A 20,373-nucleotide genomic window follows, 5' to 3' on the forward strand; every position below is an offset into this window, starting at 1 on the left:
CAAAGAGTCTAGTGGTGGTAGGAGAATGTATATAGTAATGGGTTTTTCCTAATTGGAGAGGTCAGGGAGGGCTTTTCTAGGTGAGTGACTCTGGCATGGGAATCTGAAGGATGGGTAGGAACTGACCAAATTAAGAGTGCAAAGTGGAAGAGATGTTCTAGTTGGAACGAGCTGCACCGAGCAAGGTTCATGGTAGGCAGATAACATGGTACGTTGTATGAACTGATAAAAGGAGAGAGTGTGAGAGATCTTTTTTCTTTTTAAATATGAAGAGCAATGGTAAGGCATGGTGTGTGTATGTGGCAGGACAGATGTGGAAGTGGACATAATTAGATGGGAATTTAGATAATATCACTGTGGTTGCCACTTAGAGAATGGATGAGGGTGAGTGCAGAGCATGCTGGAGGACAGGGCAGCATACTTGGAAACTCTTGCAGTCATTTGGGAAAGCTGACGATAGTTGGAGGAGATAAGTGGACAGATGAGAGGTATAGCAAGGAGATAAAAACAGAACTTGGTGTTGTACTTTAATACAAAGTTACACTCTGACATTGCCCTTAAAGATCAATCAAGAGATCTAGAAAAACTGTGAATTCTGAATACAATCTGATAATAGTGCTATTGGTATGGTGGACACAAGATTATGGTTTGGAAGTACTGAGAGCATTCTGGAAAGGCTGTACAGAGGAGTAAACATTTAATCTGGACACTGGAGGATCAGCAGGATTTCTATTCAAATTTCGAGTGAAAATTTAGGCAGAGGGACAGCATCTACATAAAACCAGTGTGAAAGTGCATTTTGTTAATTAATTCACCAGCAACTTTTTAAGAAAATGTTTATTTATTTGGAGAGAGTGCAAGTGGGGGAGAGGGAGAGAGAGAATCCCAAGCAGGCTCCCTGCTGTTAGTACAGAGCCCAACGTGGGGCTCAATCTTACGAACTGTGAGATCATGACCTGAGCTGAAACCAAGAGAGTCAAATGCTTAACTGACTGAACCCCCCATGTGCCCCTCCTTGCAACAACTTTTTGATCCCTCTATGTGCCAGGCACCGTCCAAAGAACCAGCTATCTTGTTTTATGTAAGTAATGGGATGTCTGGTAATGAAATGGGAAACGGCACACGTTCCTGCCTGGCAAAAATGTGGGATAAACAGTGCATATGATGGAAATAGAAAGGGCTTTGATTTTTGTGCCACTTAAAACTAAAGCCTATGGCAATGAGAGTCCCTCCAGTTTCTTCTGTAAGAGATTTTGAACAGTGTGGGTCTGGCAGCAGGGAGCTGGGGAGATCAGACCTGGGATGGGCATAGCAGCCTCATGTAACAGGCTATGTAAGTGTTAATGAGACTTTGGATATAATAGCTGGAGGGAGAGAAGGGCTGGTTTCCAGGAATATTTTTGAGAAAGAGTCAATAGGACTGGAAAAGGACCTGGGTTTAAGGGAAAGTCAAGGGATACTGAATTTTCCTGCATGGGAGTTTGGGCAGATGGTAATGTTCTTCACTGGGCAATATGAGAAGATAAGAAATTTAAAGATACAGATCATGAACTAGTCTGGATGTATTAAATTTGAGGCACTTGCAGTTTAATGAGGTATAGATGTTTAGGAATCTTTCCATTTGAAAACAAGAATTATCTTTCAAAAGAGAGATGGGTGTTATGGAAGAAGGTTTTGGAGCCCTGATAGTAAGACATCATTTGATGAATAATGATTGGGGATTGTGAGTATAATATGAGAAAGAAAATGGCCAATAATGGAGCTCTGGAATATCTGAATTTTTGAAGGGCAGCCGAGGAATAAGAAAGACGGAAAGAACTGTCAGTGGAGTAGTCTGGGACATTAGGAGAGTACACAGGATGGTGTGTTGTCACTGAAATTAAAAGGGGAATGAGTATTGTAAAGAAGGGTGTGAATAGTCAGTGATGTCAAAAACTGCAGATAAGTGCTAGGAAGACAAAGTAGAAGTCAAGAGATCTGGCAGGTCCATCATTGTTGGGAACTCTCATAGAGTGATTACATGGTGTTAGAGAATTTGTGGCCAAATAGCAAGAGGGCTGGCTAAAGAGTGAGTGAAAGGAAAGGGCAGGGGGGTAGTGAATGCAACTGTTCTTTCACAAGCGTGGGGGTGACCAGAAAGAGGGGAAGGTAGCAGGGAAGGAAGGCAGGATTTATACAGAAAGCTTTTCCCTCCTTCTTTTTAGCAAAAGAAGGTGAAACTTGGCTACATGTGCAGAATGAATGAAAGGGATTTTATGATTCATGGAGAAGGAAATATTGAGGAGGAAGCTGATACTTACTAAGTTCATGAAACTGGCTAAAAACCAGGTGAATAGAAATACTGGGGATAGATCGGGAAAGGAGATAAGAAGCCATCACTGACCAAGAATAGGTGAGACAACGGAAGAAAGGAGCGTAGAGACTGAAGGGCACAGTCTGTTCAGAGTTCAGTTTGGTGACAAGCCTTCTACTAAGAAATGTTTTTGAAGCCTTAGGACATACAAAGTGTTGAAACAAATGAGATCACTTTTATTTTAGGCATCTCGCTGTGTCAGTATAGGCTGATAAATAAAGTCATGAGGTCGAAATGCACAAGCTGTGTTTGAGGTTTGAGGAAGTTGAGGTTTTAAGCCAGCTGCCCTGTCTCTGGGATTATTGCTGTGTCAGCTCAGCTTAACGATTTATATCACTACTGGAATGTCCTGTCTGATGCTGAACACCCAATGAGGGTAAGTCACACCTGCTGGATTGAATTTGATTAAGGTGGATTATTTTTGATATCTGATATTCCTGTCTTTAGAACAATTTCTATGCAATTATAGGGCTTCTTGGGGATGAGGTGTATCTAATAGTCTAGTCATCTAGTACATGTCAGTTCTAAGCAGGGCAACAGCTAACCCATGTAGGAATATACCTTGAGCAGAGAGCTCCCCAGTTCTATTGCTTCCCTGTTTTCCTCGGTGAGCTCTGCTCCATTGAGTGCCCTATCTCTCAATTCCTGTGAGTGTTGAATATCCTCAAGAAGGTAAACCCTGAAGACTGCAGGTTTTATTTTAAAAACATTCTTTAATGTTTATTTATTTTTAAGATAGAGCATGAGTGGGGGAGGGGCAGAGAGAGAGGGAGACACAGAATCTGAAGCAACTCCAGGCTCTGAGCTGTCAGCACAGAGCCCGACGCAGGGCTAGAACCCATGGACCGTGAGATGGTGACTTGAGCTGAAGTTGGATGCTTAACCAACTGAGCCATCCAGGCATCCCAAGATTGCAGGATTTAAACCAGGCTGTCATCCAACTGGGGGTCCTTACACTTAGGAATTAGAGTTCACAGGAGCCATCATCTCCTTTGTGAAAAACTCCTTACTTAACCCACAGAGAGGGAAACCAAGATACCAAGAGATACAGTGATTTAATCAAGATTGCACAGTAAGTTTATATCAAAGCTAGCCCTCAAACCCAGGATTCTGAGCACCTTCCTCTAAGCAGGTGGTGTAATTGCTGAGACATATTCCCACTCTCTCTGCTCTGTGTTTCCTTTATTAATGGATTTCTTTCTTCTTCAGACCTCAGCAAGTATTCTTAAATGGGGGTGAAAGAACCAAGAGGAAAAATTGAATGGCTTTAAGAAGGAGAAAAGCATGTAACCTGAGGGGTTGCTTTCCTATGATGAAAAAATCATTCCTTTCTGTGTAATCCATCTTTCTTTTGCTGTATTCACTGGTATTAAAGTCCTGAGTTCTGGCTGCTGCTCTGGTGAAGAACACATTTTCCTGGCCCTAGAGACCTGGGAGATGGGGTCAAGAGCCTTCAAAGGGATAGTGGGTTACTTTACTAAAAATTTTTTTAAACATAATTTATTGTAAAGTTAGCTAACATAGAGTGTATCCAGTGTGCTCTTGGCTTCATGAGTAGATTCCCATGATTAATCGATTATATACAGCATCCAGTGCTCATCCCAACAAGTGCCCTCCTCAATGCCCATCACCAATTTCCCCCTCTCCTCTGCCACCCCCGTCAACCTGCAGTTTGTTTCTGTATTTAAGAGTCTCTTGGGGTTTGCCTCTCTCTCTGTTTGAAACTATTTTTCCCCTCCTTTTCCCCCAAGGTCTTCTGTTAAGTTTCTCAAATTAAGAGTGGGTTACTTTAAACATGGCAGAATTTATTCTGCTTTTTAATACTGTGCCTAATTTTGAGAAAAGCCTGATTGGGGATACACCTACATTAAACTAGCTCAGTACGGAGTTAATGTTTGCATTAACAAAGGAGTCTTCTCCTTTCAAAGGAAATCTTTAGTGCTATAAACTTTTCTGATGCTTGTAAATGTTGATACATCAATTACCACTTGTCAGCATGGCTTGGAAAAGAGAAGTCTAGAGAATCTTGAACACAAATGTTAGGCCCTGTTGTCAATTAAAAATTATTCAGAAATAATAGACAACATCCCTGAGAAAGAATAGGTATCAGCAGAGAAAATCAGTTTGGTTTATAAAAATTCCACTCACAGGTACTTTGGAGCAATGCCTTGTAGAAGAAAAAGTGAGGACTGCTTAGATTGACCTTATGCTCTTTTCATTAGCCATACTCTGAAAGGTCCCTCACTATTAGGAAATAAAATAGGAGGAGGTGCAGAAAGTTTTCTGGCTTCTAGGCACAGAGCATCACACTGGATGTGATGTGAGGCTGCTGACCACAGCCTATTTGAGGCACTCACACAAAGCACTGTTAGGTACATACATTTTCTCCAGGTCCCCAAATCCCAAGAATGCTCCTTTTGGGATGACTCGAAGTTTGGTGAGGACAAACCTCCTGAAAAGAGAGTAGACATAAAATATCACAACCTATCCATTCACTGATAAGTAATTGCCTAATGTGTAGTATCAGCCAACAGCCAACATATACTAAGTGCTTGTCATTTAGTAGTAGTTGCAATTGCTTTCACATGATCTCTCTTCATCCTCCCCACAAAGCAGTGATACCCATTTTGCATTAAGAGGGAACAGGTTTAATGAGGTTTGTAGATTTGCCCAGGGTCACTTGGCTGATACATGGCAGAGCTGGAATATGAACACTTTCATCATCAGTATTCCATGTTGCCCTCCCGTAGCTTGTGTAAGGCCTCTTTTCTTTCTCTAGTCCAACCCCCAAAACCTCTTCCCTTGCCATTCTTAGCTGACCTTGCTTCCTATTTCAAAGAGAAGATGAACCTAATAGAAGAGAACTTCATGCTCTCACATGGCTTGTAGCCACTAAGCCATCTGCGCCTGAAGCCATACCCTGCCTTCCCTCCTGTTACCATGGGTGACCAGGACTCGACCTGGCTGAGAATAGTGCCTCCAATCCACATCAGATCTCGTCTCCTCTCTTCTTGTTGAGGTAACCACAACAGTAATTTCCCCCTTTCTTGGGTACATTTTATTCACCTATGTTTGCTTCTCTACTGAGTCCTGCCCATCAGTATACAAATATGCCATAATTTACTTCATCAAAAAAACTCTACTCTCAACGTCAGCCACCTTCAGTTTTTGCCATTTTCTTCTACTTGAAATATTTGTTTCCCTCTTCCACAAAGTTTGTTCCAGTGGCTCCTCATCTCCTCCAGGAAAAAACCCACATTGTATACAGTGATGTATGGATTTCCCTGCTCTCTGTTTCCACAGACCCTGTACTCTCCATTTTGACAGTTTTCCCCTTTGCTTCTCTTGTTCTTTTCACAGTACTCTCTTGCTAGTTCTTGGACATGCCAGGTTCCTTCTTGCCTGTGTTTCTGCATTTGCAATTCTCTCTGCCCGGAGCGCTCCTCTCTCAGATATCCTCATGGCCGCCGCCTCCAGTCTGCTGTTTGCTCAAATGTCACTTGTTGAGTGATGCTTTTTCTAACCACCCTATTTAAAATGACAACCTCCCCTACTTTGCCCCTGGCTCTCTTTCCTGCCCAGAGTTTTCTTCACAGCACTTCTGACATTTTGTACACTTTATTTATTTATTTATTTATTTATTTATTTATTTATGTATTCACATATGTATTTATCTCTAGCCTATAACTAGAATACAGACTCCGTGAGGGCAGGAATTTTGGTATGATTTGTCTACTACTGTCTACCGAATGCCCTCAAACAGTGTCTGGTATGTGGCAAGTACTCAAATTTTTTCTTGAATGGCTATTAATCAGTCTGAGAGTTCTAGGCTTGAGAGTGGAATTATAAGTGACCCTTTTGGAATCTCTGTGACAAGAATACTATTCCTTCCTCTGGCTTTCTCTTGCTTTGTAACTGATTAGTAGGTACTTTCCCCCCCACTCCTTCCCAAATCTTTCCTTCCACAAGGCGGGGTTTCAGCAGGAATGAAATAAGCACTGAGGAGTTGGATAGTTTTGCAAACCTGCATTACTTCATTCTCTTATTACTTATTGGTGTTAGTGAAACTCCTATTGCAGATGATATTATCCCGGCAAACGATATTTTACTTTAATTTGTTTACTTGCCTTTGGCTGTCAGGTGCACCAGCTCTATGGGGAGGAAGCATGAGAGAGAATCTTAAGTGCCGTTTTTGCTTTGGAGGAGTTTATATATGTGGAAAGGTAAAGCCAGAAATGTTGGAATACCAGAAAACAGTTGTGGGATACAGTTGATGTAATAACTATAAGTGTTATGCAAATATTGAAGTCAGAAAGATCCTAAAGTACATAAATACATAAAAGGAAGATTGGAAGAGGTGGGTGAATTTGAGCCTGGACTTCAAAACCATCAGGTCATACTAAACCCATGTAAATAAAAAGAGATCTAAATTAAGATTAAGGACTATGTACCTGGGAGACTGTCAACTTCTAGAACTCCCATCTGAAAAGAATCAAAGTTAAGGTACTCATTTAATCTTTTTAAAAAATATTTTTACATGTATTTATTCATTTATTATATGTAATTTATTGTCAAGTTGGTTTCCATACAACACCCAGTGCTCATCCCAACAGGTGCCCTCCTCAATGCCCATCAACCATTTTCCCCTCTCCTCCACCTCCCATCTACCCTCAGTTTGTTCTCAGTATTTAAGAGTCTCTTGTGGTTTGCACTCATTTTGTCTTAAGTAACATAGACAAGTCCCTTTTGTTTCTATCACTCTTTTGTTCCTATTATCACAAGACAGAAGAATGATGAAAACAAACTTGAAAAAGCAAATACTAAGTCAACTAGATAGTGCTTTTTGATTCAACCCTAGTAGCATACAAGTTTTCTACAAACACTTATGCCTAAATGTTTCCAACCTATTAACATAATTAAAGTCTTTTTTTAAAGACATAGTCTTGACTTCCATTTACCGAAATGTTATGAACTAGATAACTTGAAGATATTTTCACTAAAATTGCCCAGAAGTCTTCTATAAATCATAATAAATATTGTTTTAATTGCATAGTTGTGCTTCTAAGAAAGTATGAGAAATCCCCAGGGGCCCAAAGTAAAGCAACTGAAGACCAGATGAAACCCTGAGTGGTGAATGCAAACAGAATTCTAAAAGGATAGATTGAAGCCAAACTATTCAGGGAGGAGGTCCGTTTCTGGACTTGGTAGTGAAGGACTTGTGTTTTGATGCTAAAATGTTGTGTGAGATGAGATATAGAAGATGAAATGTAAAGATTTATTTCTCTGTGCTGTCTATTTAACTATCTCATGCATTCTAGAAAATAAAAGGGGCAGAAAATGGGAGACAGGCAATTTTTAATGAATTAACATCTGGAAATTTCCATAATTTATAAAAGACCTAAATCTCAGATTTTGAAACCTCAAGTCCTAGGAAGGAAAACAAAAATAAATCTACTTCCAGATACCTCTGAATTAAAACTGTGGAGTCAAAAGAAAAACTATTTTAAATAAAAACAGAAATAGACCTATTATCTTCAAATAAAAATAATCAGCAAACTTTGTAAAAATATCTTCATAATTAGAGAAAATACTGCCTGGTTAGAATCCTATACCCAGAAATAAGCATTCAAATGTGAGGATGAAATAAAGATGCTTTTAGACAAATTTAGTTAGTCATTAATGAAATTTCAGCAAAGGAATTCCTTTAGAGAAATAAAGTATAATCTGGTAGGAAGGCACAAAACCAAGAAGGAATAGTGAACAGAGAAATCAGTGTTCCTTATTGAATAGGTGGGTTTTCATAATGGTTGGAAGACTCACCTATTCAACAAAGAACAATGAAAAAAATATTGACCAAGAATTAGGTCACAAAGCAATTGGTATAGAACAAATAATTGTCTTTGATGTGGTGCATTTAAATTACTTAGAAATTAGTTAAAAGAGATAATAATTAACAGCCTCCCTCCAACAACACATGTACAAACATCTAGAAAGTAAAAACTAAATCAAAACAAAACCCCACTCTTTTAAGTCACACATGGGTCACAGAAGAAATTACATAATAATTAGGAATTATTTGGAATTGAGCTGTAATGAAAATACAACATGAAACTTCAGGGATGCAGCTAAGCTGCCACATACAGAGAAGTTAAGGGCTTTAAATTATTTTACCCAAAATGGAAATAAAAAAGATGGAAATTTCACAAGCTACATTTCAACACAGTGAATAAACAAAGCAACAACAGAACAGTGGAAACAGAAAACTATAAAGTCGGTAGTTCTTTATTGTATTTCTGGGTAGAACTTACGGTACAAACTCAAAAGTCATTTCATAAGACGGTTGGGAAAATGAGGGGCTGTTGAGATAGAGGTATTTTGAGAAGATAAACACTCAGCCAGACATTAAAACTTGATGTATAGATACAGTTTAACCTATACTAACTTGTTTCATTATAAAAGATTAAGTTTCAGGGCTCCTGGGTGGCTCATTCGGTTAAGTGTCCGACTGGCTCAGGTCATGATCTCACTGTTAGTGAGTCTGAGCCCCGCATAGGGCTCTGTGCTGACAGCTCAGAGTCTGGAGTTGCTTTGGATTATGTATCTGCCTCTTTCTCTGCCCTTCTGTCTCTCTCTCTCTCTCTCTCTCTCTCTTTCTCTCAAAAATAAGCAAGAAAAAATATTTAGAAAATTAAAAGATTTGCTTCATAAGTTTATTGCTAACATGAGTAAGGAGTTTTCTTAGAATATTGAAAGGTTTATCAGAATAGTTTCAAGGACTTTGACTTATAACTTTACCACTAAAAATGATTGTTAGAGAAAAGTACATTTATCTGAATGTTTGTTGAATGAAACCATTAGTCACTTAAAGTTGCAAACCCTTCTTACAGGTCTGTTTTAACCAGCAACTTTGTGATAATTGATTGATTATGATTTTACTGATCTAGCTCTAATTAATGAAGTTTTGTTGAGATTTCCTTTAAATCAGGAGTACTGGTAAAGGCATTATTTTTGATGAATTTTCATATTTATTTACTTATGATTTTTTAAATGTAATGTTTATTTGTTTTGAGAGAGAGAGAGAGAGAGAGGCAGATACATAGGAAGACAGAATCCCAAGCAGGCTCTGCTCTATGAGAGTCTATAGAGCAGAGCCTGATGCAGGGCTTGAACTCATAAACCTTGAGATGATGACCTGAGCTGAAATCAAGACTCAGACACTGAACCAACTGAGCCCCTAAGTTTTCATTATAGAAATAAGGTAAGTGAGAACCTAAGAGATTAACTTTAAAACACATTTCAAAATTTAACTTTGACTTGAGAGAAGAAACCTAAAGAGAATAGAAAAAATTAATAGAGTAGAAATTAAAGATTATAATGGAGATCAATAAACTCAAAAGCTAATTTTTTAGAAAGATCAATAGAATAAAAAAAAATCTGTCCACTTCAACCAAGAAAAAAAAAAAAAACCAAAGCAACAACAACAACAAAAAACAATGAGAGTTATGAAAAATGGCACTTAGGTAAAGACATTAGTTTTGTTTTTGTTGTTGTTTTTTTGTTTTTTGAGGTATAATTGACACAATGCTGCATTAGTTTCAGGTGTCCAACATAGTGAATCAACAATTTCCATCCACACATACCAAAACAAAAAAACTTGTTTGTTGCCTTTTCATTTTGTTGGTGGTTTCCTTCAGAGAAGCAAGATTTAAATTAGCCCTAGGAACAATTTCAAAGCATTAAATTAAAAAAAAATCAGGCAATATGGATAATTTTCCTTGAGATATATATTTACCAAAATTGATTAATGAATATATAGAAAAACTGAATGAATCTAAAACTGTTAATAAGTTGGGTTTGTAGTTTAAAACCCATCCACCCCAAAACAAGGTTAACATGATATTTTATTTATTTTTTGATTGATTGATTGAATAAGAGAGAGAGCAGGGGAGGGACATGGAAAGAGGGAGAGGGAAAGACTCCCAAGCAGGCTCTGCACTGTCAGCGCAGAGCCCAACAAGGGGCTTGATACCACAAACGGTGAGATGATCACCTGAGCTGAAATCAAGAGTTGGACTCTTAACTGACTGAGCCACCCTTATGCCCCAGTATCATATCATTTTAGAAGTAAATTATGCCTTTTTAGAATAATAGAAAATCTCAATCTTATACAAACTATTCCAGGGACCAAGAAAAGAGGGAATGTTCTCAAACCCATTTTATGTGGCTTGTATAACATCAGTAATAACATCAGACAGGGACAATAAAAGAGTAGAAAGATTAGGCCAATCTCACTTATTAATGTAAATGGAAAAATCTGAAATAGTATAATAGCAATATGTTCTCAATAGAGGCTAAATAAATAATGTTGCCAGTTTGAGTTTGTCCTAGAATTCAAGGGTTGTTAAATATTAGAAAACACTGGTAAAATTTCCACATTGAGAAATTAAAAGAGAAAAACCACATGATTTTCTTAATAGGCATAGAAAATATATTTAATAAAAAATTTCATTCATGATAAAACTTTTTGACAAACAAGGAAAAGGAAGAATATTCTTAATCTGTAAGGAATAAAAATCTATCAAACACTACGATAAATATCACAATTGTCAAGTATTAGAGATATTCTTTTTAAAATTAGGAATGAGGCAAGGATGTTTACCATTACCTCATCCATTCAGTATTGTGTTAGATGTACTAGCCTAGACAGATAAGAGAAGAAGAAGAAAAATATCAGTATTATTGATGAAAAACTCTCATATATAGGTAACATTATTGTCTACACAAATAACTTTCCTTTAAGAGGTTAGGAGTAGAACTAATGAGAAAGTCTAGCAAGGTAACTGGTTGTATAATTAGTGCACAAAATAATTTGCATTCTTAGATTATCTTAAAGTGTATCAATTATAATAGCCATAAAACTTATTCAATAAAAGAAATATAAGAAAAAAAAAGGTTTAGGGTTATATGGAGAATAATCAAATACTTAACTGGAAAACCTTTTAAAAAACAAACCCCGAACAAACAGAAATGCCACAGTTTTACATGGGAAGTTCTCAACATTGTGAAGGTATTGGTTTTTTAAAAAAATTTTTTTTTAATTTTTATTTATTTATTTTAAATTTTTTAATGTTTATTTTTGAGAGAGAAAGAGAGACTGACAGACAGCATGAGCGGGGGAGGGGCAGAGAGAGAGGGAGACACAGAATCCAAAGCAGGCTGCAGGTTCTGAGCTGTCAGCACAGAGCCGGATTTGGGCTCGAACCCATGGACCATGAGATCATGACCGAAGCCGAAGTTAGATGCCCAGCCAACTGAGTCACCCAGGTACCCCGTGAAGGTATTGGTTTGAATCTACATTAGTATATAAATTAAGCATATGACACATCTGAGGCACAATAGCCTTTTCTTTTGTTTTCTTTTCTTTCTTTCTTTTTCCTTTTTTTTTTTTTTTTGGTATATGTGAATGGAAATTGACCAGGTGATTAATATTCATATGGAAGAACATTCAGAGTATAGCCAGAACAATTATGAAGATATAAAACAAGGTTGGGGGAATTGACATTCCAGGCAATATAAATTTTAGAAATTAAATGTGATTAAAATGTTGTGGTATTGACAGGGATTAAGAAGTTAGGGCAGTGGAAGAGAATAAAGATTACAAAAATAGATGATAAACAAAAGGAAGTGGCAAATGACAGAGTAGCATTAAAAATCAGTGGAGGAAAATGTGAAATAATCAACCAGAGATGCTGAAACTATGCTTGTAGAAAAAGATAACATTACCATACTAACGTCTCAGTTCCAGGCTTACTAAAGATCTAAATGGGAAAAATCAAAGGTTTAAAACTCCTAAAACTTTTAAATATAACACAGAAAACTGTACACCAAAATCAAAAAGTTGATACCCTGGACTATATTAACTTAAAATTTCTGTTAAACAGATACTTAAACGAATGAGAAGATAAGCTGTGGACTGGGGAAAGTGATCTGCAATACATACAACTAACGAAGCGTTAGCATCCGGAATATAAAGAACTTTACAAAATAATAAAAATAAAATACAGCGCAGTAGAAAAATTGGCAAAATATAAACAGGCAACTTCTATAGGAGGAAATGCAAACAACCAGTAAACATATTAAAAGATGCTCAACTTCATTAGCAGTCAGGAAAATGCAAATTTAAACAATAATTAGATACCATTATACATCATCATATTGGCAAACATCAAAAGGAAAACCTCACAATAACACTGCTGGAGAGGCCATGGAAAAATAGGGCATTTTCTACACTCTTGATGGAAGGGTAATTTGCTAGGAGTACTTTCAGTAGCCATGGGCAATATGTGTTAAATTCAAAGATACAAATGTCTTTGAACTTAGCTATTTCATGTCTTTCTGCTACATGTGTACCTGGAGACAGGTAAAAGATTAATTACTGCAACATAATTTATGATAGTAAAAAATCAGAAATGAATGGTCATGAACAAGAGCATGAATAAATATTAATAAACTGTTATATATTGAACCACAGTCAATTATAAAGCCAAGTTATAAAGCAGTGGAAAGAAATGAACTGACTAGAGCTGCATGCAACAATCTGAAGAAATCTCTAAAGCATAATATTGAAGGAAAAAGCCAGTGCCATATACATGCAGTATGTATAGAATATGATTTTTATAAAGGCTACCCTGGAAAATAGCATATTGTTGCAAATAAATCATATCTTTTTATTCTGTATTTTTGAGTTTTGGATATCTTGGAGTTTTGATGACTCTGGAGGGCGTACTCCTACCAGCTCTAGCTAATTCCTCCAAATGGCAAACAAGTGGCCTGTGAGTGTGCTTTTATATACAAACCAACTAATTCAGAGTCAGTGGGGCCAACCACCTTCCCCAAGGCCCCCTTACAGTCTATTCTCTTGCCCTAATCATCCCATGGCAGCGTTACACCCTAGAGTCCTTGGAATTTTATTTAAACCAGATGATTCTAAACCTGCTTACGCTGTTTCATCAGTTCCTTCCCATGGAAGCCACAATAAAGGCTCTTGCCATATTTCCCCTGACCCAGCTCCCATTGCCTCCTGGTGCTTCCCTATGTGCCCCTACATAGTGTGGGGTCTGAGTATAACAGTGTATCTTTTCAAGATCAGTTGTCTCCTGATCTGTTGGCCTCTCTCCTTTCCTGAATAATAAAACCTATATTATAAAACATGCTTAGAGATGCATATATATTTATCAAAAGGAAAATTTGAGAATGATCAACACCTAAATAAGCAAAGTATTATTTCTTCTGTGAAAAAAGGACTGGGACACAGCCATATCTAAAATATTTTGTATTTTTAAAAACCATCTGAACAGTTATGACCAAAAGTTAAGATTAAGCAAAGCTGGGTTGGGTGTTTTATGAGTGTTGATTATATTATTCTCTATACTTCATACTTAAAATATTTCATAATTTTTCAAGATTGAAATTCTCACCAGGCCATATCCAAAGCATCATTTATTTGTTTTTAAATGGAGGGAGTGATTTAAAAGTATCATCATATTGTTCTTGTCAGATGGCACCTCTCCTCTGTAAGGGGGCATAAAGGGTCTGAATGATTTCTCTAAAAACGCACAATTCATCAAAATGGCTCTGAAAAGAAAATTTTCTTGAGTATATTGCAGTTTATTTAATGTCTCTTTCATGATAAATGGAGTAGGTGGGATTTACTTTTTTTCTTCCCTGAAATTGGAAGCTTTAGGATTCCCTTGAACTCTGTCTCTGTTAGAAGCAATTCATATCTTGGGCAGTCCATTCACCCTTGGCCAAATTTAATTTCCCTTTTTGGCTTAAAGGAGAATAGTTTAAAAGATCCCATAAAAAGCTTGCTGGAATCCTGGAAAACAGCCAATATTCTTTTTGAGAAAGCTGCCTTTTTATGATGGCCCAAGTGTAAATGACACTAGGCTCTGTGTTCTTTGAATTTCACACAAGTTTAAAAATTAAAGCGAGAACAGCTTGGCAAAGGATATACAAAAAGAAATTGATCATCTTCCTGACCTCAAAATGCCAAGAGTTTTTGAGCTTCACACTCTTTAGATCAAACTCTTACTCTAATTAACTTTCTGGGAATGTGTTTAGGAAAACTATCCAAAGAGGTGGATTGAACTAAATGAGCAAAGCACCCAGAAAAAAATAGATTTTAAATAACTTGATTTGACTGTTTACCATGATCCAGCAGACAGCTATACCACAGTCCAAATCATGCATGTATCTAATTGGTTGCATTTCTTCTTTTTTTACACATGGGTCTTGAAGCCAGTGGGGCAGGGAAGAGCAGGAAGGAAGAGATTGGAAAATAGGAAGGGGTTATTTCCATATATTTTGACTTTAAGTTACTTTATTTTTTCTAGAACCTTTTCACATTTTCACATGAATCTTAACTGTCTAGATGTGAGGTGCTCTGTCACTGTAAATACGGAGAAATGGGTTCAGCTGGCTTTAGCCCTTCACCCACCTTCAGGCAGTGTAAGGAAATGCCAAGGATTCATTGGGAGTTGCAGGGTCTCCCATGAGGATTTCTTGGGATAGAGTTGTGAGTGTTCTTTGTGTCCCTTTTCCATGGTGTGGAGTGGGTCCTTGTTCTTCATCTTAAGTCAAATGTGGGAGGTAATAGAACCAGTTAAGGGGGTTAACATGTATTTCCTGCAATTTGGGGGAGATAACCAAGACTGGAACATGACCCAAGTCTGACCTCTAAAGATAGGAAGTATCCAGATAGAAGTATCTCTCGCTTTGGGAGAGAGTTGTAGTTTTATAGACAATGGTGTGGATTTCCCATGAGCCAGACCTAGAGCCAGCAGAAGGGAGCTAAACTGCTTATAGTGAGGAAGATGGGCTTGCCTGTACAGTGAACTGACCCCAAATGTGGGCTGCTGGAAGCTGATGGGAGGGGGAAATGTTTTTCTGCAGATGGAGACTTCTAGCAGGAGGGATCCTGAGCAGCCCATATATGCTCCAGTGACAATAAGAATTGGCATTTGAATATCAGCAACACCCAGAGGGTCCAGACAGCCACTCTGGCCTCAGAGTAGGATGCAGTACCTTCCCAGCCAGTTTGTATCCCTCCTAGACCCAACCCACATGAGGCCAAAGAAAGCGGCAATTGGGGAAAAAGGGAAATGAGGAAAGACAAAACTCTTTCTTCCTCAGTCGGGGGTTTCTGGGTATGAAGCAGTCCATAGGATAACACTGGACTTTGATTTATGAGGCTGGAACATCTATGATGCCTGCCCCAAATTTCTCTCCAGTGCGGAAAAAGGAGGCAACAAAGTGATTTTGCCTGGCAGTTGTAGTGAAGAAGAAAGTTACTTTCTGATGGTACCCTGCTGAATCTATCTTGATCAATATGATAACTGAATTGGTAAAAACTTTACCCAAGCCATCCTGTGTAATTGCTTTATTGGTGAGAGAAAAAGTGCTGGGAACTTAAATAGGGCAAGGAATAGAAAGACATGGAGAGCATTCTTACTCGTACTTCCTGTCCTTAATTAACTCTTATTACATGGGCTGATGGTGAGCAATTCAGGACAGAGTGGATAATTGGGCTCTCCTTTTTGGCACAGTTTACGGGAGCCAAGAAACATTTCAACTCAGGGGTCCAGCCTTAGTAATTGTCTCATAATACCAGAGTGGCTGGCTACAGGACTGGAGTTCCATTTGTCTTGAGTTTCCATAGAGTATCTATTTGGTTAAACTTCCAGATAATCTCTCTGAGGCAGATACTGCCATATGCCGTTGTGTCAACTCACAATACATGATTTTTTCTTTAGAAGAAAAAAAAATTTATAAGACAGAAACTCATGAGGCAGGTACCACTCCAAACCCAGCTCCAATGACACCTCACTGTTCCCTGAGTCCCTCTGATTTTTCCCTCAACAACATTTCCAGAGTGGTAATTCTTCACTTTTATCATCTTCCAGTGAGCAGGGCTTTCTAAGAGCTAGTTTGAATCTGGTTTCCTTTTATTTCCATTCAGGTCCTCTTATCTCAACATCTGTGCTGGGCTGATAAAAGGGATGTAGGCACTACTGCTAACTGTATATCGCTGCTGACTTTATCTCCTCTTCTGTACAACCTTTACATCAAGGTTGTGGAGACTTTCTTTTTCTGGCTCCCTCCTCCCTTGTTTGCATTGAGTGGTTATGGAATTACTTTCTATACCACATTTTATCACCTGTTCACTTTCATTTTATCACTTGTTCACTTGCATTTTCTTACCTGAATCTGGTACCTGATTTATAGTCCATTTATATGAAAGCTTGGGACAAGGAAGCAACGTGGTGAAGATCATTAGGGTAAAAAATCAGAAATCAGGGCTCTATTCTGGCTCTGTTCCAGGTATATAAATGACTGAGAAAATTCAAGTCCCTTCTGTAAAGTGAGGGGGTTGGACTGGATGATCTCCAAGGCCCTATAAGATAAATTTTAGTGTGGTTATATAGTGGAATCCTCTTCAAGTGGCCTCCCATTTCAGTCATATTCTGTTTTAAACAAAAAGAGATAATTTTATGTGAAGCCCTCAGCATGGAATAAAGATCATCCTAGGGGATTACTGAATAAGTGGTAGCCCTCCTTTTTCTTTAGTCAAGGTCAAAATCACTTGAGCTTACCCTTCCTTCCCTCCCTCTGCTACCTTCCAGGCCAGACCATCCTCCCCTCCTCTCCTCATGTCTGTAACCTTGGCTGTGACCTACTAACAGGTTGTCTTCCTCTGTTTTCTACTGTGAAATCTGTCTCATCTACCATGACCAGAATACTCCTCCTAAACGCTGCTTGCCATGATACTCTGCTACTGAAAATCAAGACAAAACAAAAGAAAAAAAAAACAACAAAAATTAAAAACACACAAATCCCTTTCAATTGCTTAGCACTGCCTCCAGGAATCTTAACTAATTTGTCATACAGTTGAGGCACTCCACAATCTGCCTCCATTTTCTTTTCAATGAAATGTTCTATTTCCTGCAGGTAAACTCAAATCTCGCCTTGCCCTCACCATTAGTAAATGGCTGTGTTTTATTTTTTTACTAAAATCCTATAAGTCGATGTCCTACCTCTCTGAATATATGGCATGGTTCTGTAAAATAGGAACTATGCCACTGTCTCTATTCCAAAGAGCCTAGTCAGTGCTTTGCATATTTCAGGTATTACTACATATTGGTAGATTGAGGAGTGATGTTCACACTGCCAATGGCTTTCTGCTTGAGGCATTTGAGCATCACATACTTTATTTTTTTTTTTCAACGTTTTTTATTTATTTTTGAGACAGAGAGAGACAGAGCATGAACGGGGGAGGGGCAGAGAGAGAGGGAGACACAGAATCGGAAACAGGCTCCAGGCTCCGAGCCATCAGCCCAGAGCCTGACGCGGGGCTCGAACTCACGGACCGTGAGATCGTGACCTGGCTGAAGTCGGACGCTTAACCGACTGCGCCACCCAGGCGCCCCACATCACATACTTTAAATAACATACTTTATTGGCCTTTAGAATTATTCCAGCCATACCAATCAGTTTTGTTCAAAACAACACCTACAACATACATAAATGATATAAAAGGAATCTATCTTTCTAAGAATTTATTTAATAGACACACTCTTGATGAAAAATATAGAAAGGATTTCTCAGGATATTGTAGAACAGTTGGTATAAAGTGAAAACTGCAGATTATTGGCCCATGAATGGAATCTAGCTCAAGACATGTTTTGTTTACCCCATACAGTATTTTGAAGAAATTTGAATTGGTTGCCAGCACTTCAAATTGTGAAAGTTTATCTAAAATTGCAGATTATGGCTTCTCTTGAAGATTAAGAAGATCTGGGCTACTTTCCCACATACTTATAACTGGCTACAGTTAAGTGATGGCTGAAGCCTTAGACCTGGCATACACAACTGGTTGCTTAAACTCCTTCCCTGCCTAGTCTTGTGTGTTGTGCCTTAAGACTTTGAGTTTGGGATTTCTGGTACCTGAAAACCTAGTCTGAATGGACTTGAACTCTTTACAACCCAGTGGTTCTCAACTTTGGATGCATATTAGAATTACCTATGGGAATTATTACTACAAATTCCTAAACCTCACCTCTGTGGTGGGAGCCAAGGAGGCACAGTCAGTCATTCTTTTTGTTTTAAGTTTATTTATTTATTTTGAGAGAGAGACATCAGAGAGAGGAGAGAGAGAGAGAATCCCAAGCAGGCTCCGTGATGCCAGTGCAGAGCCCTATGCAGGGCTCAAACCAACGATGGGATCATAATCTGAGCCAAAAGCCAGAGTCTGATGCTTAACCAACTGGGTCACTCAGGTGCTCTAGGCATTCTTACTGAAAAGCCTCAGAGGTTATTTTCATGCATAGTGGAGACCGAGAACACCTGCTTTAGAAGGAAGCTACAAAGAAGCAGCAAGCTGCTCTGATGAATAGTTGGGGAGTTGGCAACTACCTGTGGGCATGATGGGAAAGGTTTTTAGAATGCTGCTTCTATCCCCCCCCCCCCCCCCCCGCTCAGTAGAAGGTTGAGACACCATCTAAGCAGTTCCTTATATAATCGAGGAGTTCTGTAATCTCAATTGACACATCATCATTATCCATTGGAATAACAACACAAATAGAATGTGTGCACACTCTTTTGTAGACTTCCTTCTTTGGTCAATGGACCTAAAGTTTTTGGTACTGGAACTGGGTCAGGGTGGAGAGGACTCTACCTCAAAAAGTGTATAATGCAGTAAATAAGAGCAGTGCATATCATAGTAAAGGAGAGCATTGAATGGATGGAGACAAGCCAGAGAGGGGAATCCAATGTAAATGACCAGAGGCAGATCTTGAAATTCAGAGAATATCTATTTATTCTTTTGACAAATACTTATTGTGTTCCTGTTTATATGTCTGATGCTGTTCTAGGTCCTGATTACATAATGGTAAAAAACACAGTGTCTACCCTAATGAGTTTATATTCTAACCATGAAAATAAGGAATGGGAAATAATTTGAAAAAAGGTACAGTTATGGGACAATTCCTTGAAATGAAAGGAAGATCAATTATGTACAAATCCACAGGGATAAAGAAGAAACATTTTAAAAATTATATGATACCTATGCATATATAGAGAGGGAGGAAGTAGGGAAGGAAGAGGGGAGAGAGAGAGAGAGAGAGAGAGAGAGAAACCTATGTATAGTTATTCATTTATAAATCATTTATTGACCATCTACTACTTAACACACATTAAAGTTTTAGGAAAAACAGTGGCAGGAAAGATAAATTTCCTGCACCACCAATTTTAATTCTATTGTGAGAGATATGTGTGTAATCTAATAACTATAGAACAGTGTGGTGATGACAGTGGTCATATTTAGTGCTTCCTGTGGGAGGTATTGTGCTAAATATTTCATTTGCACTATTTAATATATGCAAAATCACCTTAAGTAAGTATATTTGCATCTACCTATATAGATGAGAGCATTGAGTTAAGAGTAGCTTAGTAACTTGATGAAGGACATAGCTATTAGGTGGCAAATCAGATTGTTGAATTCAGGTCTGGTCCACAACGATCATACTCAATCTCTGTTGACATACAAAGTTAGATTTTAGGTGTACAGCATACTGATTCAACAATTGCCTATATTACTCAGTGTCACCATGATAAATGTGGTCATCGCTTGTCACCATACAATGTTATTACAATATTATTGACTGTATTCCATATACTATATTTTAGTCTCTGTGACTTGTTTATTTTATGATTGGACGTTTGTACCTCTTACTTTAACCTATTTTGCCCATCCTCCCACCCACCACTCTTCTGGCAACCATCAGTTCTCTGTATTTAAGAGTCTGTTTTTGTTTTATTATTATTATTTTTAGATTATACATATAAGTAAAATCACATAGAGTTTGTCTTTGTCTTACTTCTTTGACTTAGCCTAGTACCCTCTAGTTCCATTCTTGTTTTCCCGTGGCAAGATCTCATTCCTTTTTATGACTGACTAATAT

General features: G+C 38.1%; 1 protein-coding gene across 2 annotated transcripts in view; it reads right to left on the reverse strand.

Annotated features, from left to right (window-relative positions):
- The window catches only part of FSHR (follicle stimulating hormone receptor), a 175,748-nt gene that overhangs the window by 92,745 nt on the left and 62,630 nt on the right, over nucleotides 1-20,373 (reverse strand). For both annotated transcript variants that reach the window (XM_049651461.1, XM_049651460.1), the window contains exon 2: nucleotides 4,734-4,805. In XM_049651461.1, coding sequence (XP_049507418.1) covers nucleotides 4,734-4,805 — 72 coding nt within the window. The remainder of the gene's footprint in view (nucleotides 1-4,733; nucleotides 4,806-20,373) is intronic.

Source organism: Panthera uncia (genome assembly GCF_023721935.1).
Source record: "Panthera uncia isolate 11264 chromosome A3 unlocalized genomic scaffold, Puncia_PCG_1.0 HiC_scaffold_11, whole genome shotgun sequence".
Taxonomy (NCBI): domain Eukaryota; kingdom Metazoa; phylum Chordata; class Mammalia; order Carnivora; family Felidae; genus Panthera; species Panthera uncia.